A 19,934-nucleotide genomic window follows, 5' to 3' on the forward strand; every position below is an offset into this window, starting at 1 on the left:
ATGTATAGCACTACTCATAATAGCCAAAAAGTGGAAACGACCCAAACGTCCACCAACTGATGAATGGATAAACAAAATGCAGTATATTTATACAAGGGAACATTATTCAGTCACAAATAGGAATGAAGTATTGATAGAGGCTACAACATGGAAAAACCTTGAAAACACTATGCCAAGTGAAAGGAGTCAGACATAAAAGACCACATATTATATGACTCTATTCACATGAACTGTTCAGAATAGGCAAATCCACAGAGGTAGAAAGACTGGTGGTTAGCAAGGGCTCGGAGAGCTGGTAATGGAGAATAACTGCTTATGGGTTTAGACTGTCTTTTGGGGAATGATGAAAATGTTCTGGAATTAGATAACAGTGAGAGCTGCACAATTTTACTAACATACAAAAGACAACTGAATCCTACATTTTCAAATGTATCTCAATACAGCTATTATGACAAAAGTAACAAGCGAACTTTGGAGTTACAAAATGTTAAACACCCCTCTTTTTAAGCTTTACTTGCTTCAGCACAGAGACCCGTCATCTACCACAACATGTCTTCGCTGCTTCACACTCACTCTGTACCTTGGGTATTGGTCAAGCACATTCTGCCGAGATCCACAACAACCAACACGGGATTCTTGAATTTGAAATCATCAGGAAATATCACCTGAGGGGCAGAAATGTCTAGTCGCACGGTCCACCGTTTACTCTCCTCCTGTAAAAATAAAACAAATGACAATTAAATAACCTTGAACTGCAACTGCTGACAGTGGGCAGCTTTATCAGCTAGGGCTCAAGCCTTCCAGAAAGCCACACGAGGGTCACAGGATGACGTAACGGTCTCGGATATTAAAGCAAAATGTTTAAAACAAAAATGGATCCAAATGTTTAACAATCTGAGACACTACCACAGGCAAATGTCTGAAGTGGGAGAAAAAAATTGGCAAATTACTGGTTTGGGGGGTTGTTTGCTCTTTGATTTTGATGTTCAATGGTTTAAGAAAGGTCTTATTCCTAGATGTATGGGACTTAATACTTCAAAGTATTTTAGAAGTTATACAATTCAAATAAAAGTAGAAATCCAAATATTTTTATCTATTCATGGATAGTGCTAACCATGAACTTTCAGGCCAAAATACCTTAGTGAAAAACATAAGCTTTGACATTTGAAATATAAAAAATAGACCAATTCATGAATTTGTTAACAGTTCTTCCCTGTGACTAAAATTAGCTAATTTATATAAATGCTATCAAAAAAGATTATATGTAGTAAAAAGCTAATTTATATAATTATAGGTAGTAAGAGCTACATGTAGTAAATTATATGTAGTAAAAGCTAGTTTATATCAATGCGATCAAAAAGAAACCTCTTGGTCTAAGATAACCAGAAGGTACTACATGTTGTACTTTGTGTCAAAACACAGAAAACAGGACAAACTCTCCGCCCCACACTACTTACCCCTACACGTTTTCCTCTGAACATTGCTGCCATGCCTTACACTCCCAGCTGGCTCTGCCCCTTCCAAAGAAGCCACGCTGACTGCTCCACCACTGCTGCATCTCGGCAGCACACCTCCAGGCCACAGGGTCAGAAGCCCAGTTATTTTCTTGTTTGGGATTTTGGGGGTTTATTTTAAAATTTTTATTGGAGTATAGTTGATTTAAAATATTGTATTAGTTTCAGGTGTACAGCAAAGTGAATCAGTTATACATATACATCTATCCACTCTTTTTCAGATTCTTTTCCCATATGGGTCATTACAGAGTACAGAGTAGAGTTCCCTCCGCTATACAGTAGGTCTTATTTATCTATTTTATAGATAGTAGTGTGTGTGTGTCAATCCCAATCTCCCAATTTATCCCTCTCCCCTACCTTTCCCCCCGGTAACCATGTTTGTTTTCTACATCTGTGACTCTACTTCTGTTTTGTAAATAAGTTCATTTGTACTATTTTTTTAGATTCCGCATTTAAGTAATATCATATATTTGTCTTTGTCTGACTTACTTCACTCAGTATGACAATCTCTAGGTCCATCCACGTTGCTGCAAATGGCACTATTTCATTCTTTTCTATGGCTGAGTAATATTCCATTGTATATATGTACCACATCTTCTTTAGCCACTCCTCTGTCGATGGACATTTAGGTTGCTTCCATGCTGTGACTATTGTAAACAGCACTGCAATGAACACTGGGGTGCACGTATCTTTCCGAATTATGGTTTTCTCCAGACATATGCCCAGGAGTGGTATCGCTGGATCATATGGCATCTCTATTTTTAGTTTATTAGGGAAGTGTTCTCCATAACGGTTGTACCAATTTACATTCCCACCAACAGTGTAGGAGTGTTCCCTTTTCTCCACACCCTCTCCAGCATTTACTGTTTGTAGATTTTTTTGATGATGGCCATTCTGACTGGTGTGAGGTGATCCCTCACTGTAGTTTTGATTTGCATTTCTCTAATAACTAGTGATGTTGAGCAGCTTTCCATGTGCTTTGTGGCCATCCGTATGTGTTCTTTGGAGAAATGTCTATTTAGCTATCCCACTCATTTTCTGATTGGGTTGTTCGTTTTTTTGATATCGAGCTCCATGAGCTGTTTGTATATTTTGGAGATTAATCCCTTGTTGTTCACTTCATTTGCAAATATTTTCTCCCATTCTATCCCACTCATTTTTTGATTGGGTTGTTCGTTTTTTTGATATCGAGCTCCATGAGCTGTTTGTATATTTTGGAGATTAATCCCTTGTCGTTCACTTCATTTGCAAATATTTTCTCCCATTCTGTAGGTTGTCTTTTCGTTTTATTTATGGTTTCCTTTGCTGTGCAAAAGCTGTTTAGTTTAATTAGGTCCCATTTGTTTATTTTATTTTCATTACTCTAGGAGGTAGATCAAAAAAGATATTGCTGCGATTTATGTCAGGGTTCTGCCTATGTTTTCCTCTAAGAGTTTTATAGTGTCCAGTCTTACATTTAGCTCTTTAATCCACTTTGAGTTTATTTGTGTGTCTGGTGTCCAGAAACCCAGTTTTGCTGGACTGCTGAGATGGCTCTGGGCTCTCCCTTTCTACCTACGGCATCCTTGTGTCAGCTGGTCACTTAGCGTCACAAAGTGACCATCCTTCCCAGGAATTAAAACTGGGGCATCATTCCAATTGTTTTTCTTCTGTTAACAGTACGTGAAAGGGGGTGTTCCTTTTTTTTTTTTTTTTTTTGCAGTACACGGGCCTCTCACTGCCGTGGCCTCTCCCGTTGCGGAGCACAGGCTCCGGACGCGCAGGCTCAGCAGCCATGGCTCACGGGCCCAGCCGCTCCGCGGCATGTGGGATCTTCCCGGACCGGGGCACAAACCCGTGTCCCCTGCATCGGCAGGCGGACTCTCAACCACTGCGCCGCCAGGGAAGCCCAGGGGGTGTTCTTAAGTGAAATATTTACAAAATGTCAGGTCTAGAAAACGGAACAAAGACGAATCTTGAGAGTGTTCCAAGATGGGTACAAGGAAGAAATAGGATCTCGTCTCAGTCATTTGTTTTTATTTATTAAATCCTGACTGTACAAGACATGGGATTTTATTTTTTGCTAACTGATAAGTATTTCCTAGATTCAGTTCACTTAATCAGTGTAATTGATACAAGCATGTCTATCTATGTAGGTAAAGAACTTAGAAAAAAACGCCTTCCTCTTCCCTACCCCCCAAAAAGAGTATTTATTACGCCTACTTACAATGAAATCACCCACTAGCAAACGATCAAGAGTTTGCCGGATTTCCGCCTTGGTCTGCATCTTCAGTCTGTTATATTGTCTGCGGGCAGCTTCAGCCACTCTCAACTCAAGTTCAGACTGACAACCAAAACCTGCAAGATGGGAAACATACAGGAGAGCAGAATTCTCAAATGGCTGGGGGTGAAAGAAAGCACCGCAACTCTATTCTCACCAGGGATTTCCACCAAAGCTAGAAAAGTCTGTACAACAGCAGCTCCTTACTCCAGCCTGACCTGGTGCCATACAGGGTAACAGGAATGCGGCGAAGATGGGCGAGAAAGGCACATCCTTTCAAAACATCCACGTGGCGAAAGGCAGTATGCGAGGGAAGGATACCTAAGTTACTAGAACTTCTAGAACCAGTTTCTGAAAGATTCCAAACTATATTTCAAAATTCTTAAAAGCATGATATCACACTGAAAGAGCAATTGGAATTTAGAAGTAGTATATGCCTTCTACATTCTATCAGTGACAGAGCAACGAAGCCAAGATATTTATGGCCACTGTTTAAATGAAAAGACTCAAAAAACTGGACCAAAAACTAAAACAATTGTTATGAAGAGGGAGAGAAGGGATACATTTAGGAAAGTACCACTGTTTTACTGACTTCCTTGTCAGATAGAAGTGCTTCTTCTGCACATACTGTCTCAAATCTTTTTGGGGAACAAAGGAAGGCCTAAGTAAATCAATGATGACACAGGAGAGTGCAACGGTGAACCTTGGAATATTTAATGCTGCATGAAACAAGTAAAACAAACCACTGATCCTGTCATCTAGGAGGAAATTGAACATTCCCCCTAAATTCTCTGGCCTAAAATATCCTGGGTAGCCAAGGAAATCACTGTCCTCATGGAATGGGAAGTATTTTAAATGCACGCTAAATGAAGGCAAAGAAAGAGAAAATATGAAGGCTATTGATTCCTCTTGGAAGAGTAACTTTCCAAGGACATCCACTCTGATTCAGTAACTAAGGACAACCCTATCCACTTACTCTGCGGGCCTTTTCTACCACTACCAGGTCACCTGAATGTATAATAACCCTTGCCCCAGAAACGACAAGAAAGATGTCTTTAGAAAGTCACATAAGAGCAAACAAACAAAAAAGTTAACCTGAGGTATGAACCTTTCCCTTGTAGAAAAAGTCTGCTACTTTTTTAATAGCCTGGGGATTATATATGATGTTCAAGGGCCTCGTGCTGACATTCAGCCGCCTCTCAAAATGGCTGTGCACTGGATTTCTCTCATATAGCATCTCAAAAACTGGGTCATCTGGGTCTGCAGCTAAAGGAAAGAACCAGAGAAAGAAAATGGAACACAGCAAGATAATCATCTTATTCTTGATAACTGATAAGGACTTCTGGGAAAAAAAGACATTTTCTCAATTATTTTCCAATTAGTTCTCATTTATGAAAATTTTATAAAACAGAGAACCTAATAAGGATTGACTAATTGTCAACAGGACTCCTCAAGACCAGGCTGTTGGATTCGTTCCCAACACGTAACCCAGGACCCAGAGGCCTTGAGAGTTGCCCCAGTCACACATGGGTGGAGGGAGAGCTTGAGGCAGTCTCCAAGTCAGACAGGGATCCACACAGCAAACCACTGGGCACAAGACAGGACACACTACCTCTCTGCTGACCAAGACTACTGATCTATCATCATCGCATTTTGAAGAATGAATTTAAGAACGTATGACAATTTACCAGCGTAATGATCGCTTCTGTCTGCAGATGCTGTTTGGAGTCCAAAAGACTGTGAGACTCTGCCAACTTCTTTTTGCTGATAAACACACACAAAACGCAAAAAGGTCAGAGCGAGAGGGACCAATTTACTGTGCACACGCGCTCTCACGTCTTACCCTCTGGCATCACTCTTTCTTAGCACAGTCGGAATCAAAACTCATCTGACACCAGGGGACTGTGGACTTGCAGGCTGAGCCCTCCAGCCTGTGCCATTCCCCAGTCTGGCACGGGCAGTGTGCACTCAGCACACAAGGACTGAGTGTGTACAGCTTTGCACACTTTCACTCTGCCCACCCACACTCTCCCCAGTGCCCCATGACAAAACATTATGGGAAGTATAAGGGGCTAAAGATTCAACTCTTCTGGGCTTCCCTGGTGGTGCAGTGGTTGAGAATCCACCCGCCAATGCAGGGCTCAAACATGGGTTCGAGCCCTGGCCCAGGAAGGTTCCACATGCCGCGGAGCAACTAAGCCCGTGCACCACAACGACTGAGCATGCGCTCTAGAGCCTGTAAGCCACAACTACTGAGCCCATGTGCCACAACTACTGAAGCTCGCGTGCCTAGCGCCCATGCTCCACAACAAAGAGAAGCCACCGCAATGAGAAGCCCGCACGCCACAACGAAGAGTAGCCCCCGCTCGCCCCAACTAGAGAAACCCCACACACAGCAACGAGGACCCAACGCAGCCAAAAATAAATAAATAAATGTATTTTTTAAAAAAGATTCAACTCTTCTGGGCTTCCCTGGTGGCGCAGTGGTTGAGAGTCCACCCGCCAATGCAGGGCTCAAACATGTGTTCGAGCCCTGGCCCGGGAAGGTTCCACATGCCATGGAGCAACTAAGCCCATGCACCACAACGACTGAGCCTGCGCTCTAGAGCCCGTAAGCCACAACTACTGAGCCCATGTGCCACAACTACTGAAGCTCGTGTGCCTAGCGCCCATGCTCCGCAACAAAGAGAAGCCACCGCAATGAGAAGCCCGCACGCCACAACAAAGAGTAGCCCTTGGGCTTCCCTGGTGGCGCAGTGGTTGAGAATCCGCCTGCCGATGCAGGGGACACGGGTTCGTGCCCCGGTCTGGGAAGATCCCACATGCCGCGGAGCGGCTGGGCCCGTGAGCCATGGCCGCTGAGCCTGCGCGTCCGGAGCCTGTGCTCCGCAAGGGAGAGGCCACAACAGTGAGGCCCGCGTACCACACAAAAATTTAAAAAAAAAAAAAAAAAGAGTAGCCCTTGCTCGCCACAGCTAGAGAAACCCCGCACACAGCAACGAGGACCCAACGCAGCCAAAAATAAATAAATAAATAAATGTATTTTTTTTAAAAAGATTCAACTCTTCTGACCATCTTTTTGCCAACTTAGTAAGATCAAAGATCTTCTAGTCTAAAAAGAATATTATATATAAAAAATTACACCTATAGAGAAAACTTGTGGTGATTCTTTTGTAACTCTGGAAACATGAGACGTCCTATCAGTGACTGAGGGTCAGAATGAATGAAGATCACTGTCGGATACAGAGGACATTCAACATTGACCTTGAAATGCAGAAAATAGTGTTGCTGATGGCATTTTCTTCCAAATCAGAGCAACTATTCCAAGGTGGCGATAACACAGGGAGGGAAGAAGGCACTGCCATAAATCTCACCAACACTTGCTCTCTGACAAATTCAAAATACTTATCTACCTCCAATCTGATTCTGATCAGCCTGTCTCAAAATGATCAAATGTCAGAATAAATCAAGTTAATACTACTCTTGTTGCCTAAAACAGACCACGATTCACAAACACCCTGGGTGAATGAGCCATCCCACTGCTGTACGTACCGGATTAGGGAAGACCAGAAGAGGAAACGTAGTCCCTTCTGTGGCCAGGTCTCGAAGAAACAGTCCACCCAACCGGACTGAAAGCAAGGAGGAGTTTCTTCGAGGAAGAGATTCTGCTAGAAGTTTTACACCTACAGAAAATAAATGTTAAGAGTTATACTACGCCATCATAGCCTTAATTATTTTAAAAGTATAAGATATAACAGTTTACAGAGGACTATCAGATATCATGAACTATTTCTCCTTGAAATTCCAACAAAATAACCCATAAATCTATAAGGAGTATTAGAAGTTTCCCAACAGAATGAATTTTAAACAGAGCACTTTACAATTAAATTCAAGCAATCTGCTAGTTCACACTAAGTTTATGATTTCTCAGTTCTCAAGATTATAAAGTCAAAAACAAACTGGATTTTTTTTTTTTTTTTTGGTCATTTACCTTTAAACTACTGACAAGCCACAGATAACTGGCTATTTTATGAACTGCAATAAATCTGTTTGTGAGAAGAGAAAACCAACATCTGGGTATTTATTTACATACCTTTAATTCAAATTCAGAAAAAGAAGTCAAATACAGTCGATCTTCATTATTCACAGACTCCACATTTACAAATTCGCCTACTCACTAAAATTTACTTGTAACCCCAAAATAATACTCGCGGTGCTCTGCGGACATATGCAGAGCAGCCAAAAATTCGAGTCACCTGCAGCGCGTGTTCCCAGCTGAAGCTGAACATGGCAATGCTCTGCCTTCTTGTTTCAGCTCATACAAGTGTCCTTGTGTGGTCTATTTAGTGCCAGTTTTTTGCATTTTTGTGCTGTTTCTTGGTGATTTCGCTGTTTAAAAGGGTCCCCAAGCACAGTGCTGAAGTGCTATGCCTAACAGAGGAAATACATGTAGTAGATAAGCTTCACTCAGGCATGAGTTACACGCCGCTGGCCATGAGTTCAATTAGTGAATCAACAACATATATTAAATAAGGTGTCTTTAAACACACACACACACTCATAGGACAAGGTTGTGTACTGATGCGTTGACGAATGTGATGACCAGGGGCTTGCAGGCACCTAACCCTGTGTTTCCCCTCGGAGCCTGGATTCAGTATTCATGTAACTTTCTAGAACATAACTACTGCAAATGTAATGAGACTCCAGTGGACACTTGTGCCCAGAGAGATACAGAGCATCAGGGGGCTCTCTGGGGGCTATACCTGAAAACTCAAGCTGCATGAAAGCACTTTGATTCATCTGGGCAGCTCCCTGCTCCTGGTGCAGCAGAGTCACGGTCCCTCGCTGTAGCTGTAAGTTCAGTTTGGCAAAGACATGGTCTCGCTTTGTGTACGTGTTCATACAAGAGGCATCTGCAGTGGGGTCAAAAAACTCCTCGGAGCCTAAATGTGAGGAAGAAAAGACTTTAAGAAATCACAAGGGAAATTTTTAAAAGCACTGATCACAGTCATTATGACATTACTTAACTATTTTTCCCCCTTTTTAGGGAAGAACTCCAAAGTCATGGGTGACTGTTTTATTCACCAATGTGACACGACCCTAACTGTTTTATAAGGGCCCTGATCAACTTATAGTCAAACGAGGGACGATGCCAAAATCATGGTAAAGTACAGTATAAGGCAGCACTGCCCAATACAATCCACTGACCTACACTGCACTGTCCTACACAGTGGCCACTAACCACAAGTGGCTTTGAGCACTGTGGCTCATGTGGCAAGTCAACTGAGGAAGTGAATTTTTTATTTTAGTTTAATAAATTTAAATAGCCATTTGTGACTACAGCTACCATACTGGACAGCCTGGGTGTAAAGGGTGGCTCCGGACTGGTATTCAAGCCTCAGAGTTTAAAACTTTTGAACTTGTCCAGATTTAATTCTCCTACAATCACTGCCACTCAGATTGATCTGAAACCATATTAATATTCAAATTCAGTGATGGAGTTGCAAACAAGTATCTCTCGTAACTTCCTCTCTCTGACTCTATGAACATGAGACAAACTGTTACTAATGTCTTTTTTTTTTTTTTTTTTTTTTTGGGCTGTGCTGGGTCTTCGTTGCTGTGCACAGGCTTTCTCTAGTTGCAGTAAGCGGGGGCTACTCTTCGTTGCAGTGCACAGGTTTCTCACTGAGGTGGCTTCTCTTTGTTGCGGAGCACGGGCTCTGGGCATGCAGGCTTCAGTAGTTGCAGCATGCAGGCTTCAGTAGTTGTGGCACGTGGGCTCTAGAGCACAGGCTCAGTAGTTGTGACGCATGGGCTTAGTTGCTCAGCGGCATGTGGGATCTTCCCGGACCAGGGATCGAACCCGTACTCCCTGAACTGGCACGCGGATTTTTAACCACTGCACTACCAGGGAAGTCCTTCTACTTTTTTTGTGTGTGTGTGGAACGCGGGCCTCTCACTGTTGTGGCCTCTCCCGTTGTGGAGCACAGGCTCCGGACGCACGGGCTCAGCAGCCACGGCTCACGGCCCCAGCCGCTCCGCGGCATGTGGGATCTTCCGGGACTGGGGCACGAACCCGTGTCCCCTGCATCGGCAGGCGGACTCTCAACCAGTGCGCCACCAGGGAAGCCCCTTCTACTTTTTTTTTTTTTTTTTTTTTAATTTGAAATATACCATGGGCCATTTCACAAATAACAGATGAATCATGAACCAAGTGTCTCCTTTCACTATAGCCAAGAAGGGCAAGTAAAGGCCAGCCCTGCCTTACCCAGGATCTCCTCAGGAGTCCAGTGTTCGTGCTGCTCCACAGTCAGGCCCTCGACTGGTTTCCCTTCAGGGGTCTGCTGCCCATACCAGCCGCCCCAGCCAGGAAACCAGGACTGAAGGTACTGCAGCATCCCGCTGCCTCCACTGGCTTCTGGGTCTCCAGGAGACTCTCCCGGAGAATACAACTGAGGCTCTCGTAAGCTCTGTGTCAATCAAAAATGAGCACATAAGAGTACTAGAAGACAGAAACAGGAAGTGATACACCGCTGCTTATTCTCTGCCTGCCCACAGAGGCACTCAGAGCCTACTGGGTCAGAACACATCTTCTCACAGGGGATTTCCTACCTCTGCCAGTTCTTCCTGTTTGTGAAATCGTTCATGAACCAGTTCACGCAAAATCTTCAATTCCTCAAAGCTCTGTTCCTCTTCAATCCGACACATTTCCTCCTGTTTGGGTGAAAACAAACAAACAAAACAGGTATTATAGCTCCAGAGAAACGGGACACCTTCACGAACCAGTCCAGTACTGTGTAGGAACCCAACTGGCCTCCAAAGTTTCCCAACATTTCGAAGGCCAAGAAACAATGAAAATGAACAGTTAATTCCATAATTGCTATGTTTCTGGTTTAAAAAGCTTTCCCATATAACGCTGACAGATTCTACCTGGTCTCTGAGATGAGACTAATGGTAAGTACAGAGGGAGCGGACACAGTACTGAGTTGAAAATGGGAAATGAAGACCATGTGCTGCCAGAGTATCCCATCTCTGCACAGCAATGGCGGTTTACAAAGTGCGTTCACGTGCGTTACCTCAATTGATTCAAGTTGGTGGCTAGTTATTATTCTTCCCACTTCAGATAAGGAAACTGAGGACCAAGTTTACAGAGTTAAGTGTGTAGGCCTCCAGCTCCTTTATGTTTCATATGGGACATTACCAAGGAAGTGGTCATTTTCATGTGTTTCATGCAAGTTAGGAAAGGACAGCGGTGGCCTGCTACATGCAAAGATGCAAAAGAAAGCAGAGGTAGCTATCCTAAGCTGTTTCTTATACACTATGATTAAGAAAGGATATTCTATGTGTTTACTTGCTCACCTCAGTTGTAATTTAGATTTTTCTCTCCCTCCGTGTCTTTGCCTGTGCCTTTAAGAAAACCATCCAAAACAAAAGGTCTGGTTTATTCCATCCTTTTCGTAAGGTTTCTATGTCAGTGACCATGCCTGACACTGGTGAAAAAAGCACTAGCAAATTGAGTGGGTCATGCCCGGGGTGCCGGCAGAAGAGGTGAAAACACCCAGGGGTTCAGCACTGCCACTGGTTACCACAGCAGGGTGCTCTCATAGGCTGAATGTGCCCCCCTAAAATTCATATGTTGAAGTCCTCACCCCCAGTGTGATGGGATTTGAAGGTGGGGCCCATGGGAGGTGAACAGGTTTAGATGAGGTGACGAGGATGGAACCATCATGATGGGATTAGTTGCCGTATAAGAAGGGGAAAGCAGCCAGATCTCTCTCTACCCAGGAAAGGCCAAGTGAGCGCACAGTGAGAAGGCGGCTGCCACAAGCCAGGAGGCTGGTCTTCCCCAAGAACCAAATCTGCCAGCACCTTGATCATGGACTTTTCAAGCGTCCAGAATTGTTAAGAAATAAATGTCTATTGTTTAAGCCTCTCAGTCTGTGGCATGTTGTTATAGCAGCCCGAGCTAAGACAGGTGCTAAAGGGAAGCTTAGAAGGGTTTACTAAAGAGAAGAGTGAATTAAGAGATAGTACGCAAGCCAAAATACCGGAAACAGTCTAAATTGCTATTATAAAAACTCAAGCTCACAAAACCGAAACAAATAAAGGAGGAAACACTCCCTACTGCCTTCCCCCAGGAGACAGAGGCAGACAGACTAGAGCCAGGAGGGAGCTTCACACCAGGGCTCCAGGACTGCTGGTTCTAAGGGTCTCTGGTCCTGCAGGTAGCTAAAACAGAAGCTTGCCTTCATCCCTACTTCACACCCTCGGCCTAGCCTCTTCCTCCAAAACCCCAAGGTCAATCAAGTCAATTGGCATTAGGGAAAATGTGGGCCAAAGTCTACAGAGATTAGTTATAGACTTTGCAGGAAAAGAATTAGGATCAGCTGTTGAAGAGACCTGAGTGACTAGAGGGAATGTCTCTCTGGGCCCCGCGCGGAGAGCTGGGGGGGCAGGGAGTGGCTAGGCCTGGCAGGACCACGGCCCCTTTCTCTTCCTCCCACCCCATGGCCCGGCTCTCCTCAAGCAACAGAAGGTGGAAGACGCTTCCTGCCAAGGCAAAGCCGGGTCTTCTAAGAAGCCCTCACCCTAATAAGACCGACTTTATCCTGTAAAACTATGATCCCGAACAAAGACTTTATTTCTTCACGGGTTCCCTTTACTTCAGCCTTTGAGAGACATCCTTACCCTCTGACTGGAGACGAGAAATGAGAGACAACAGCCTCCTCACCTTGTCGTCTGCAGACAGCAAGCCTCCTTTCAACTTGGTAAAGTATTTGTCAGTGTAGGACACGGCATCACGGGCCCGGCGCAACAGGAAGTCCCACGTGCAGCGTGTCCGCTGCTCCCGGATCTCATGCAGGTTGGCATTCAAAGCAAAATACCACCACTCTCGGCAGCTGAAACAGTTCATAACCATCTAGTTACTTACAATAAAAGCGATGAAAATGCTATCGACCCAGGGCAATCCACAACACACCACTCCCCTTCTGAGACGTCTCTTGTCAGCCATCTGTTTATGCCTCAAACTCAAATCATGTTAGGCTAACCTCAACATATGGGGAAAGTTAATCTACTGGATCCTCAGTTTATGCACCGATTATAATACATTACTCAATTGGTCTGAATCACCCATAACATCAGCCCCTCCCACATAAAATCAAGTGGTGGCTATACAGTAAATACCATTGTAAGATAATCAGCAAGGATTTGACTATTAAAGATTTTAAATGGAATATTTCAAGGAAGACTGGAAATACACAGCATCTAAAAAAAGTTTTAATATATTGACTCGTCAAGTTTAGCACATCTACATTAAAAAGATTTATTTTTGCTACAGATGTTATCAAGTGTACTATATAAATGCTGACCAAACAACTTAGGAGAAAAGACACAGGGAAGTAGGTTCGAGAGTGCTGCAAAGTATTTACCACACAATCAGAGCCCACCAGAGGAACGCCAATCTCCTTACTAACTGAGGATGAGAGGACCTTCTGAATTCCACTACGCTTGACCTAAGAGTAAACCCGCTACACCAAAGAGATATACAGTAGCATGTCAATGATGATAAACAACAGAAATGGCATTTTAAAGCCCAGAAAAGTCGACTGTACTTTTATCTCCAACCATGTGTAAAAGACAGTGAGGCATTATTTCTGATCTAGGTACAAAAAAAGAACATGCTAGAAAATGCATTTCAGACACAACACTTAATTGACAAGACTTACTTCTCAGATACGGCCACTTTGGGCTTCCATTTTCGGAACTTCAACTGCCTCTCCTTTCGTTCCAGCTCCTTGAGGAAGTCCATGATTTGCCGGTATTGCAACTTTTTATTAGAGGTTAAGAGACACTAGGTTAGAATTGGTTTGTTTCTTTTGCTCAGTTAAGACATATACGTCACAGGAACAAGTCGTATTAGTCAACCCACTGAGCTGATATCCAGGGCAAACTGCAAGACTAAACTCCAGCACCAAGTGTCACGTCTCTCTGAACAGTCAGTGAAGTACGTAAATTTACTGTCTCTCTTGAACTCTTTGTTCAGCACTTTAAATATCAAATCAAAACTAACCTGAGACCCACCCAATCCGACTGTATAAAGACAGTGGTGGTTCTGCACCCACCACAGCCTCGTCTCATGCACACTTCCTTTCCCCCGAGGGGACCTCGAAGTATCCAGACCCTTCTATCAACATGCCTCCTTCACCCCAGTTATCAGTCCGATAGTTACAGGGAGAAACAGGGAACCTGAGAGAGTTTCAAGGGAATGGTCTCCAGATGAATGTCACATTCAATGCGGGGAGTGTGCCGAGACCTCAGAGGCTCTTTAGAGCAGCTTCTCTTCAGAAGCGCGGACGCGCACACAGGCTCCAGGATGTAGTGATGATTTCGACTCTCCCTGCTCTTGTCCATGGCCTCCTGAGTGTCACAAGAACGGCTGTCATCATAGCAAATATTTTCAGGATCAAGTCACCTGTTGGAATGTTGTCTGATCTACAGCATATTATATCAGAATCCAAAAGCAGGATACAACTGGGAATCTAAAGCTCTCTAGCATTTTAAAATTTTTATTTATATTTCTTACAGGTAATACATTAGGTAATACATTCGCGTGGTTTAAAATTTAAAAGGCAAAAAAGTGCCATCTTTCCTTCCTACTCCCATCCTCCAGCCACCCAGTTACCCTACTCACAGGCGACCAGTGACACCAGTTTCTGATATACTCCACCAGCAGCATTCTGTACATAGTCAGCCAAATGCTAATTCTCTGGGTTTTTAAACCATTCTTACACAAATGGCATATATGCTCTTTTATCTTGGTTTTATAAACTTAATACGGTATCTTAGAGACTATTACGTATTCATCATAAAGATCTCTGCCTTTATTTTTATAGCTGCATACTCTTCTACTGTATGGATGCACAGTATTTATTTAATCCAATTAGCAAAACAAAAACCATTCAGCACAACAGCATGCAAGCCAAAGATAATCGTGGTTGAGGGAAATATGAGTCCTTTTTCTCCATTTCACTTAAACCACCTACAATTTCTTTACAAGAAGATTAAACTGAGTTTTTTACAATATCCTTCACAAACAGTAATACTTCATATCCAATGATTTATAATGACTTTCTAAGTATTTCTTAAAGGAATGCCACCGAAGGGGAAATTTCGACATACAGTGTTGTAAGAAAGCTCTTCTTTAAGAACCAGATCTGGTGCTTCATTCATTAAAAATCTGGATGCTTAGTACACTGGGGGCTAAGAGAGTGGAGACTGCTAATATGTTACGTGCATGCAGTGGCATACCATGTAATAGTCAGAAGCAATGAATCAGAAGTATAAGCAGCAATACTGATCAATCTTAAAAACAGAGATTTAAGTGAAAAAAAGCTAACAAAGAAATCAATAATACACTATAAATGTAAAACATACACAAATCCCTATATATTGTTCAGAGTTACAGACACAGCAAGTACCTCAAGCATACATACTCGAGAGCGAACGCCTATGCAGGGAGAGGGGATGGGAATGGGAACAGAGACGCAGAGAACAAAACCTTACGTGGTAACGATCCTACACCACTTTACTGCCGTGCTGTGTTATAACAAAGCCCTGCCACAATCATACCTGTAACTCCACCTGAGGCAAATCCCCCAATAAAGTGCAATCGACATCCCAATAGATGCTAAACTCTGCCACATCTAACTGCTTTTTCCGCATTAATTTCTGTACCTGAGGGAAGACAGGGAAGAAAACAAGAGGATTCTTTATTCACAAATTTATCCATTCATTCAACAGGCCCTTTGTGAAGAATCATGCACTGGGTGCTTTGCATGGTGCTGAGGATACAAACCTGAATGAAAACATGGTTACAGAGTTCAGAATCTAAGTAACTGGAAATACAAAGATGCAAATAATTTTAACTAAGCGGAGGGAAGCAGAGGAAGAGTATATGAGCTGCCGTGAGCAAACAGAGAGAAAACGTCACTGTGTAGACGAATATCAAAGGATGTGTACATTTCAGACAAAGGGTGGGAGGGAGGGACTAGGACACATTTCAAGGAGTGGGGCCAATGACACCAAAGGCCTGACAGCTGCAGAGGACGGCGAGCACATCCGTGTAACCGCAGCACTGTGCTCAGGGATAGGGCAGTATCGGCTCACGTGTATGGACACACATTTGAAGTGAGGAGCTAGTTAGGTGTTGAGAAAAGTAGGCTGGAACGTTACTAGGTTGAATAGTCCCCCCCGCACCCCCCAAAATTCATGTCGTCCCAGAACCTGTGAATGAGACCTTACTTGGAAATAGGGTCTTTGCAGATATAATCAAATTAAAATGAGGTCATACTGGATTGGGGTGGGCCCTAATCTAATCACTGGTGTCCTTACAAGAAGAGAGAACAGACACGTGGGGAAGAAGGCATATGAAGATGGAGGCGGAGACTGGAGTGATGTATCCACAAGCCAAGGAACACCAAGGCAACAGCGGGAAGCAAGGAGAGAGGCATGGGGCAGTCTCTCAGAGCCTCCGGGGCAAACCAACCCTCCCAACACCTTGATTTTGGACTCAGGCCTCCAGAACTAAGGAAAATAAATCTCTGTTGTTTTAAGCCATCTAGTTTGTGGTGATTTATTATCATAGTCCTAGAAAACAAATACAGTAAGAAGTTTGTCACATTAAGGAGTTTGGATGTCATACTTGCAGGAAGGGACTTGGAGCCACTGAGGGTTTTGATGCAGGCATGCACACCAGAGCCCGGTATGGGTTTTAGAAACAGAACTCTAGCAACAGTGCAAAGTGGAGCTTCCCGCTATGGAGTCATGAGTGTGTCAAGATAATGAGCAAGTTAGTTTATAGGATCGAGTTACATTTTAGGAATACAGCGACCCTTGAACAACATGGCAGTTAGGAGCGCCGACCCTCCGCGAAGTGGAAAATCCACGTGTAACTTTATAGTCAGCCCTCTGTATTCGAGGTACGACATCCAAGGATCATGTAATACTGTGGTACGTATTTAGTGAAAGAAATCTGCATCTAAGTGGACCTGCACAGTTCAAACCCATGTTGTTCGAGGGTCCACGGTATTTGGTTACTCTGAGCTAAGCACCTCCAGCCCCAAGCACCCACATCCATCTGCCCCAGCGTCCTGTACAAATACCATGATCCTTCTTTGCGTGTCGCGACATGGGAAAAGTTGAGGAGCGCTGGCACAGGGCGAATCAAGAGTCTAGGATGGAAGCAAGGAGGTCGCGGAGGTCAGGGTTTTGCTGAGCAAGGCGGAAGCTGGCAGCAGCCTGAACCCAGACAGTCGCAGTGAGGATAAGCATAAGAGCCACATTTGAGACATGCTGCGGGAAAAACTGGCAGGACGTTGTCACCGAACGGATACGGAAACTGAGCAATAAGAAGTGAAGGGATGAGCACAGGCTTCCAGGGACTAGCGTCGCGGGTAAGAACACGTGCTCTGAAGCAGGGCTGGCAAACCTGTTCTGTAAAGGGCCAGGGATGGGGGCCCTACGTTCCCTGCCACTGCAGCACAAAAGCAGCCTTAACAACATGTAAATGAACGGGCGTGGCAGCGATCCACCAAATCTTAACGTACAACAGCAGGCGGGGCAGATGTGGCCCCCGGGCCACAGTCCACCCAGCCCTGCTGCGTAGCCGTCCGCCTCCCTCACCCCGCTGCTCCCCAGCGCCCTCGGCTGTAGTCCAAGGAGGACAGCGGTGGAAATGACGGGGAATTCAAGGAGATAAACCATGTGAAGCACTGAGAACAGTGCCTGGCACATAAAAGGGCTCTAGTGATGTCAGTTTTCACATGTGTGTTTGTAACACTCAGTAACATGTTAAGAGAATGAAGGAAAACAGCTGGTTTCAGGGGAGTGAAATGGGCAGGTGGAATATAATGGGATCACTTTGATTATAATGAGCCTAAATACCACAGAGGCGTCCAATAGGTAGTCGGAGACCTCGAATCTGAAGGTCAGAGGAGGGGTGGAGAACGGCCCTTCGGGCGCCATCGGCAAATATTCCCAGGCAGCTGCTGAAACTATGAAACAGAATGAGTGTGCCCTGAAGAGTGCATGTAATGTAAGAAGAAAATCAAAGATAAGATCCTTTCTGCACCTCAGTTTCTTCGTGAACAAAATGCGCCAACGTTTAATGGATGAATTAAATAAGAACAGGTCAGAAGAAATTAATGTTTCCCTATTTCAGCAAATGAGACAAGAGACATCCACACCCTCCAAAGAACATGGAGAAGAAGATCGTGATCTCATTTACCTAACACAAAAGGACACAAGGCAGAGCCCTAAATGCTCCAGACCAAGTGCTTTCTTCCCGGTTTGCAGTCATTATTTCATACTCACAGGCTCGTTCACAGCATTCTGCATGGACACATTCTTAATACAGACGCCAAACGCAAAAGGATGGGAAGGATTGGTAACACCATCTTCAAAGCGCAAATGGACATCTTGAATTTTTAACTGCAGCGGGGAAAAAAAACACATTTAGACAACTGCTGCAGGTAGATACCATAGGCAGTTTACTTAAGTAAACCGCAGTAGGCATTTTACACAAACGCATAGCTTATGTCACACACACACTCAATAATCTAAGTTCCTCAGAGATTTATAATCACACACTGGACATGAATGACACTTCTTTGTGATCAGTGCCTTCTCAAGAAGAGAGTTACAATACTTTCATCAAATCGTTTCAGACAACACCTTGAACACTGAAATAAAGTACTACCACTGTATCTAGATAACTGGCCCTCCCTCTCTTATGATATCTTAATCTTGCCTCTGTGTCCTCAAACCTGGACACAGGAACACCAACACGGCATTTCCATTTTGCCCTTATTTATTTCCCCTTACCCCTATAGTGGGGCTACAGAAAAAGCACTCTGCTTCAATGAATTAAAAAATAATAACAGAAAGTGAAAAGAACACCCATAGAATGCGAGAAAATATTTGCAAATCATATATCTGATGATAACGGACTAAAATCCAGGATATATAAAGAACTCTTACAACTCAATAGTTAAAAATAAACAAACACATTTTTTAAATGGAAATGAGATTTGGACAGACATTTCTCCAAAAGATATACAAATGGCCAATAAGCAAATAAAAAGATGCTCAACAACATTAACCATTAAGGAAACGCAAATCAAAACCACACTGAGGGCTTCCCTCGTGGCGCAGTGGTTGAGAGTCCGCCTGCCGATGCAGGGGACACGGGTTCGTGCCCCGGTCCGGGAAGATCCCACATGCCGCGGAGCGGCTGGGCCCGTGAGCCATGGCTGCTGAGCCTGCGTGTCCGGAGCCTGTGCTCCGCAACGGGAGAGGCCACAACAGTGAGAGGCCCGCGTACCGCAAAAAAAAAAAAAAAAAAAAAAAAAAAACCCACACTGAGATTTCACTTCATACCCACTAATATGGCCATTATTAAAAGACACACAATAACAAATACTGATCAGGATGTGGAAAAATTGAAATGTTCACACATTACTGGTGAAACTGTAAAACAGTTCCTCAAAAAATTTAACATATAGTTACCATATGACTCAACAATTCCACTCTTGGGTATATACTCAAGAGAACTAAAAACATACGTTCACACAAAACCATACACATGACTGTTTATAGCAGCAATATTCCTTATAGCCAAAAAGTGGAAACCACCCAAATGTCCATCAGCTGACAAACGGGTAAACAAAATGTGGTCTATCCTGAGAACTGCCAAAACTCTAGGTATGAGCACTCCATTCAAATGCCCACCCTCAGTGACCTGACCAAATTTTAACACAGGCTTCTAGCAGCCTAAGGCTGAGTCCCCAGGACATTCCATCCCCTTCCTGAGTTCCTGTCTAGAAAAGCTCAGAGCTGTGTGTTCTGGCCAACGCCCGACAAGAGCACACCCGACCCCCTTCTTAGAGCATTTACCAAAAAGGGCTTCCAACTGTGAACCCTTTCTCTGTCCCTATGCGATGTGTCTCCCACAACTCAAGGACCTAAAAGCCACTCCCTGGAAATGGAATCATCAGGAAGGACGGGGCCCCTGTCTCCCCTCTCTCTGGGAGGACAGAAGCCCAGCTAGCAGACACAGCTGTGGCCTAATCATATCTACACTGACCAACCCTGTGTAATTT

The 19,934-nt window shown here is 44.0% G+C and overlaps 1 protein-coding gene across 8 annotated transcripts in view; it reads right to left on the reverse strand.

Moving 5' to 3' along the window:
- VPS13D (vacuolar protein sorting 13 homolog D) overlaps positions 1-19,934 on the reverse strand; it is a 246,311-nt gene that overhangs the window by 212,435 nt on the left and 13,942 nt on the right. For 6 of the 8 annotated variants that reach the window (XM_059045745.2, XM_059045813.2, XM_059045803.2 and 3 more), the window contains 13 exons: positions 18,148-18,264; positions 15,406-15,510; positions 14,023-14,193; positions 13,503-13,603; positions 12,506-12,674; positions 10,387-10,488; positions 10,043-10,244; positions 8,538-8,717; positions 7,327-7,457; positions 5,463-5,538; positions 4,870-5,040; positions 3,721-3,851; positions 581-713 (listed from right to left, as the gene is read on the reverse strand). In XM_059045745.2, coding sequence (XP_058901728.2) covers positions 581-713; positions 3,721-3,851; positions 4,870-5,040; positions 5,463-5,538; positions 7,327-7,457; positions 8,538-8,717; positions 10,043-10,244; positions 10,387-10,488; positions 12,506-12,674; positions 13,503-13,603; positions 14,023-14,193; positions 15,406-15,510; positions 18,148-18,264 — 1,789 coding nt within the window. Of the gene's footprint in view, positions 1-580; positions 714-3,720; positions 3,852-4,869; positions 5,041-5,462; positions 5,539-7,326; positions 7,458-8,537; positions 8,718-10,042; positions 10,245-10,386; positions 10,489-12,505; positions 12,675-13,502; positions 13,604-14,022; positions 14,194-15,405; positions 15,511-18,147; positions 18,265-19,934 lie in introns of those variants that run through there. The other 2 variants (XM_067017140.1, XM_067017153.1) reach the window with 2 other exon arrangements.

The sequence above is a fragment of the Kogia breviceps genome, chromosome 1 (genome assembly GCF_026419965.1).
Source record: "Kogia breviceps isolate mKogBre1 chromosome 1, mKogBre1 haplotype 1, whole genome shotgun sequence".
In the NCBI taxonomy this organism is placed as follows: domain Eukaryota; kingdom Metazoa; phylum Chordata; class Mammalia; order Artiodactyla; family Physeteridae; genus Kogia; species Kogia breviceps.